A 6,553-nucleotide genomic window follows, 5' to 3' on the forward strand; every position below is an offset into this window, starting at 1 on the left:
CATAATCTTTATAAACGTGACATTGTGTTTGAATTATAAAAACAACTGGGTGTCGTCTCCAGGATTTGCCCAGGAATGGATGGTGTCATGACATTACCCAGATGTTTTTCATCTTTCATGCTTTGAATGAACGGATAACCAGTGGTGATGTGTTTGGAGCCACCTGGCTTGATAAAAAAAAAGAAAACAGTTCAAAACTTCATAAACAGATGTTAGAAACAACATGCGAACAATTTTATCACACTTTGAGGAACATGGACGTAAACAACAGCAGGATAGTATTTGTTATCTTTGGTCTGTGCTTTATTATGATTGTTTTATGGCGATTTGTCTTTGTGTAGTGCAAGTTCCAGCCAAAATAACTAAAAGTGGATGAGATATTCATTGGCGCACTTCTGTAGATAATCGAGGTCAGGATGTCACATCTTGAACCACCTACCTAAAATAAATCCATCCATCCATCTTCTATACCGCTTATCCTTCTTCAGGGTCATGGGGAAACCTGGAGCCTATCCCAGGGAGCACCGGGCACAACGCGGGGTACACCCTGGACAGGGTGCCAGTCCATCGCAGGGCACAATCACATACACACTCACATACACACTCACACACCCATTCATACACTACGGACACTTTGGACACGCCAAATCAGCCTACCTATGCCTATGTCTTTGGACTGGGGGAGGAAACCGGAGTACCCGGAGGAAACCCCCGCAGCACGAGGAGAACATGCAAACTCCGCACACACAGGGCCATGGTGGGAATCGACCCTGGAAGTGTGAGGCGAACGTGCTAAGCACTAAGCCACCGTGCGCCCTACCTTAAATAAATAAATAAATAAATAAATAAATAGATAAAGTCACCATTGCACCCATTAAATTGAGGATACTTTCTCCTGCACGTACCAACATTAGAAACCCTTTAGTGACGTGGGCGAGTTATCAGAGACCAGTAGAAACTGGTAAACATGTTCCTCTTCTTGGAATTCCAAATGGCGTCTTTGGCCATACTCACAACTATTGGGCTTACGTCATGTCATGCACCATTGCACAACCTTGGAAGAGGAAAAAGTTCATTTCATGGCTCTTTCAGGTACGAGAACAGACAGAAAGACGGCCTTTGACATAAGCTAATGCTTTATTAATACCCAGACGGAGAGATCTGTTTTAAAGTGTGGGTGATGAAGAATATGAGAAAATATCGGCATGATCGACAACAAGTCTGTGTTTTTGTTGGAGGGAGAAAAAAATAAAAAAGATTCAACTGGGAACAGCTGATTAAAGAACAGCTTTTATTGATCATAGTGCAACACTACAGTAGTGAATAACCATATATTGGAGTAGAGACCGGCTCAGGAACATTTAAAGTGAGCTTTTGAGAGTGTGTATGATAGTGGTGGTGTCTCTACATCGGTAGAGAATCCTATGTGAGGCAATTCCAATATACAGTTGTACACTATCTGTACAGTACCGTAATTCTACTCATCTAAAACGATAACAATAACCGATCCACCAATAACCGACCAATAGAATGCCCTGTGCTGATCTGATGCACAAAGAATAGGAAATAATCATCAACAATCAGAAGAAGAAGAAGAATTCCTCGACTGGAAGTATCTATTTAGTGTTTATCAAAAATATACACGTTCTTGATGTACACATTTCAACATAACTAATGCCCACATTAATATTTAAAACACTCCAAACCCTTCAAAAAAAAAAAAATGAATATTATATAGTCCAATAAGAAAACATAGGATTAATACAAATCTTACAGTTGCTTTTTGTTTTTGAAATTAGATGAAGTTGTGATGTTCCTAATCAAGGTCTGAAGAGTGATATTTGGTGGAAAGCAGCTCCTACTATCACATGTCCAAACGCCTCTACCATCGAGTTGTTTTGGTGCTGATATACAGTATTAACAAAATTATAGTGTACTACTGTACTAGTGCTATTTCACTATCTTAAATAGGGCGATTAGGGGCAATTTAGAGTTCCAATCCACCTACATGCATGTTTTTCGGAGGTGGGAAGAAACTCCCATTAATAAAACGATGAGATTTTATATATATATATATATATCCAGATTTGAGCTCCAGTGCTACAGTATATGCCATTTCCTACTGCTGAAATAATGCCTTAAGATCTACTTTATAGTCACCACTGGAATTGTGGGTTCTGTAGGAAAGGTTTAAAACTTTCCTATTTCTCTCTCCCACTCATTCATTCATATATGATGTTTGTACAAGAGTTCCGTTAATCCTGGACTAAACTATTTTGTCAATAATAAGTTTCCAATAAAATGAGTGTTTAGTCCAGCAAGAAGTCAGAAAAATAGGAATATGGCCATAAATATTATACATTCCCTTATTCTGAGCTCCTGACTGAATAATCTAAAGAACGTTCATTCTTCTCCCTCCATCAATCTACAACAGGTCCGATTGTGTCCACAGGTGTGCGTGCAGGTTTTTGATCCAACCAAGCAAAAACCAAGAACTGGCACCTGAAGACAAAAACTTGCAGCCATAACAGCTCTTGGTTGAGAAGATTGGACATCGTTGATCAACAGGCTTGGCAATTGAACTGTTTTTCTTTATAAGACCCACCTAATCGTTTTCACTTGGAAGGGCATTACTCATACCCCAAAAGGGCCACCCAAAGTTCATCCCCACTTGGCCACCATCCTAAGTTTCCTAAGAGTCTCTTAATGATCTCACATTTAGCCCTGACAGAGAAACTATAGATATATTTCTATATTAAATAAAATCAGCACTCTGTGCAAAAAACTTGACTACAGGTCATCCATAAATATCTCTTTTAATTCTTTAAACTAATATTGTTGCAAATGTTGAGGAAAAAGTGACGGGTGCTGAGTAACCCCTGTTACGCGATGCTTGGTTATCAATTTGATAATCACTCTGCAGATTCCGGAGGCACCGCATCTTCTACTTCGGCAGTGAGCAGGGGATGGAAAAGGAAGTTAAATGCAAATGCGAAGGCATTACGGGCACTGACCCTCCAGTCCTGCTCTATCTTGACTTGCCGAACTGTAGGTACCAAAGGTGAGGTACAAGTCCTACAGTGAAGGGCCTTCAGCTCAAACACTGGCCACTTGCTGCCCAGCCTGCCCTCCAGAACAGTACTGAATTCCACAACACTGCCTGCACCGAGTGCCAACAGCACCCCACGGAATTCATTACTCGCCCGCAGCACAATGTCTTTGGTTGCGTCATCGGTTTCTTGCATCCATTTGCCCTTCTTATCCTGAAGAGGCATACCCATAGTCACTTCAAATTTGTAGCGGTCGAAACGTTTCACATGACACTTGTGATTTGCAAATGCTTTGAGCTTGCAAAGAGGCGGAGCCGGCTCTGGTTGGGCGCCGTCACAGGCTGGGTACTCCTCTCCGTAAAGGCATCGGACCCAGTCCGCTATGATGCCAGGCAAGAGGTTGATGACTGCTTGCGCCCCGTTTTCAATTTCCGTCACGCGGACGTATTTGAAACGGCCTTCCCAGGTGACGCGGTGGCCCTCCAGATGACTACAGAGGATCTGGGTGTGTGCCATGTTGCGTTCCTTCCAGGCACGAGGACCACACATCTCACTGTACTGCTGCCAGGTAAGAGTGGAGTTATAAACCTTCATGCCCTCGGAACGGTACACGTAGAACCAGCTGAAGAGCAGCAAAGCGGAGATCCAAACCAAGATCAGTTTAACCATGCTACTGCGCCTCAGAGATCGAAACACGGCGAGAGGCGAGACGCTGAAACGAGTCCACCACCTCAACAAAACGGGCACCACGCAAACACACACCGTCACTGCCATCTTGGCCAGCTCCAGAGCGAGGAACCACTGTACTAGCTGCACCAACAGCGCAGCGGCCAGCGCTAGCGAAAGTACAGGCAGGGCAAAGAAGAAGAGAAAGTAGCCCACAGCCGTGCGCATGAGTCCGAGCGCAGTGGATGCATGCAGAAGCGTGACGGACAGCTCGCACCAGGTGAAACAGAGCAGGTAGGGCAGAAGCATGCTGTAAGACCCTTGCCAGCCTCGCGCTGTGCCCATGCGGACACACGAGTATAGGAGGTAAAGATACAGAATGCAAGGCACACCCACATGCAACACCAACCAATCACAGATTGGCACGCTAAACCATGACCCTCCTACAAGTTGGCCCACCCTACCCCCAAGCAGCTCATTAGTGAAAGAGCAGATTGCAGAGGCAAACTGTGCAAGGAGGGCTAACCTAGCATGTTGCTGTGCAGCTGGACGAAGGCTCAGGTAGCTGCTTATCGTGAAGAAGACGGCCACTGTGGCCAGTTCGGAACAAGGCAGCCAGGACTTATCTGCCACAGGGAATGACAGTATGAGGAAGAGTGCAGAGACCAGGAAGTACAGGTGAGGTTCCAGATGAGTCCAGGTAAAGTTGGACTCAGCTTGCTGAAGGTCCAAGCCTGGCTCGAATTGAGCCAGCATGGCAGTCAGGGTCTTGAAGTTCTCCCACGCTTTGCTGTTCTGGAAAACCCTCAATGTGCAGATGACCATCGAGAGGAAGGACAGGTAGAAAACGACGAGGGGAATGACAAGAAGGAAGAAGTCCAGAGTAAGGTTGGAGATGATGAAGAAGAAAATAAGAGTGTTGACATGGTGAGTTGGGATTAGGGCGCTGATCCACTGCATTCCAGCGCGGGAAGCCCAGTCAATCAACACCTCCTTTACCTCGATCACAGCATGGAGCGGAAACTTCAGAATCTAGAGTATCACAGAGAAACAGAAGAGCCATGAATTAGCATGGATCACAGTACGGTCGACCTTACTGATACTTCATACTGTATCTAAAAAGGCTTTTTCAATTTCAATTACACTTGTGCAAGTACTCGTGGTCATCCATTTTCTATTGTATTTTAATACCTTCTGATGCAAAGGTAACTCATCTGGGTTCTTCACAGGTTCATCATCGTCATCGTCATCATCGTCATCAATGACCGCTGCATGAAGAGCCGGCGATGGTGAAATACCTTGCGCATAACGCTTGGCATTTTCAACAAAATCCTCGACGCCGACATACTGAGTCCCTACAAAAATAAATAAACAAATCAATACAAAAGGATCGTGTTGTGAACCTTTATTTGTTTATATCCAAGCTCTCCAAAACCACCCAGTTTGCAGTCATACCATTGATGGAGACTAGGCGTTCTAAGACCTTCCTCTGTTTCTGAGCTGGACTTGAGAGTGCGCTGTTTGGGGCGCCATCTAGAGGAGCAGAAGGATATTATCAGCCTAAGTGTAGAATTATTAGCAAGGACATCTTCCACATCTAGAACTTCGACGCCACGTATGATATTTACCCGTTTCGGTGTTGTAGTGGCTAATGTTTTCCAGTAGTTCCGAAGTCGACACCTTTCTTTTTCTGTCCGGATTGAGTTTCCAGTACATACACAGAGCCGCTTTCCTCACGGTACGTTCGAAACGTGACTCGGACGCCAAGGCACACACCTCCTCTCTATTTTCAGCTGTGATGCCTTTAAAACAGATCCAATTCTTTCAGTGCAACAAACAGGCTGTATAGTTGCGGGACTGGATTACACACTCACTGGCCACTTTAATAGGAACACCTGTACACATTTATGCGGTTATCCAATCAACCTAAAATCAAATCATGCGGATAAAAACACACCAGGGCGTGCTGGTCATGAACGGGATGGTGCGATTGCGTTCCAATAACCCTGTAGTTTTTAAAACCTTACATGTAAAGGGCTGTCCCTTGGCCACCAGATACATACACGTGGTATACGATTGTACCTTTTCTTTCACGCAAACAAAACTGGAGAAGTTTCACGGCGTCCCTCCTGCCATTTTTTGCTGCTTGTAAAAGCCATGTTACTGCCGTGACGCCGTTCACTTCTTCGTTCTCGTGCTCAGAGAGTCGCAAGTAAAACCTGCCAACCTGCCGAAAAGAAGATCAGCTTCTTGAGTGCAGCCTCTCAAATTCGCCACTGCCTTTGTGATGACTATTTAAGAATAAATCAGGTCGTAACATGCAACTCACTCTCAGTTTGTGTCTGTATTTTATGTCTTTATTTTACACGTGTAAATGTGCATGTGCCTATGTGTGTGTGTGTGTGTGTGTGTGTGTGTTATTCTGACCTCAGTTTGTGCTTTGAAATCTCCATTCTTAGCCCTCTGCTTAAGTTCCTCTATGTCCAGCTCCTCTGGAAGGTCTCCTAGGAGAACAGATGGAGAAAATAGCACATATACATTTAACATTATCACACCATCTGCATGGGTCGTCTTTTAAAAAGCTGTTCAGCTCCTTGCCTGTTGTCAAACACATCAGAAATGTCATCATTTTCAAGTGTATAGTATACACTTCCGTCCTGTTTATTACACAGGAACAAAGGAGTGTGTGTGTGTGTGTGTGTGTGAGAGAGAGTGAGGTCTAGCTTTGAGTCCTGATTTAAATGTGCTTTTTGCATATGCTCGCGCTCGTGACCACGCGTGCAGTGATCGTTCGGCCAATCACGTAAAAGCTCATTTTAGAACGGAGGCAAGTTGAA

At 44.4% G+C, this 6,553-nt stretch overlaps 1 protein-coding gene across 1 annotated transcript in view; it reads right to left on the reverse strand.

Annotated features, from left to right (window-relative positions):
• Positions 1–599: 599 nt before the first annotated feature.
• Positions 600–6,553, reverse strand: part of wfs1b (Wolfram syndrome 1b (wolframin)) — a 9,175-nt gene continuing 3,221 nt past the window's right edge. The window contains exons 3-8 of the mRNA XM_053631338.1: positions 6,144–6,220; positions 5,799–5,943; positions 5,345–5,518; positions 5,172–5,249; positions 4,908–5,071; positions 600–4,748 (exon numbers count right to left, since the gene is read on the reverse strand). Coding sequence (XP_053487313.1) covers positions 2,913–4,748; positions 4,908–5,071; positions 5,172–5,249; positions 5,345–5,518; positions 5,799–5,943; positions 6,144–6,220 — 2,474 coding nt within the window. The 3' untranslated portion in view covers positions 600–2,912. The remainder of the gene's footprint in view (positions 4,749–4,907; positions 5,072–5,171; positions 5,250–5,344; positions 5,519–5,798; positions 5,944–6,143; positions 6,221–6,553) is intronic.

The sequence above is a fragment of the Ictalurus furcatus genome, chromosome 8 (genome assembly GCF_023375685.1).
Source record: "Ictalurus furcatus strain D&B chromosome 8, Billie_1.0, whole genome shotgun sequence".
Lineage (NCBI taxonomy): Eukaryota > Metazoa > Chordata > Actinopteri > Siluriformes > Ictaluridae > Ictalurus > Ictalurus furcatus.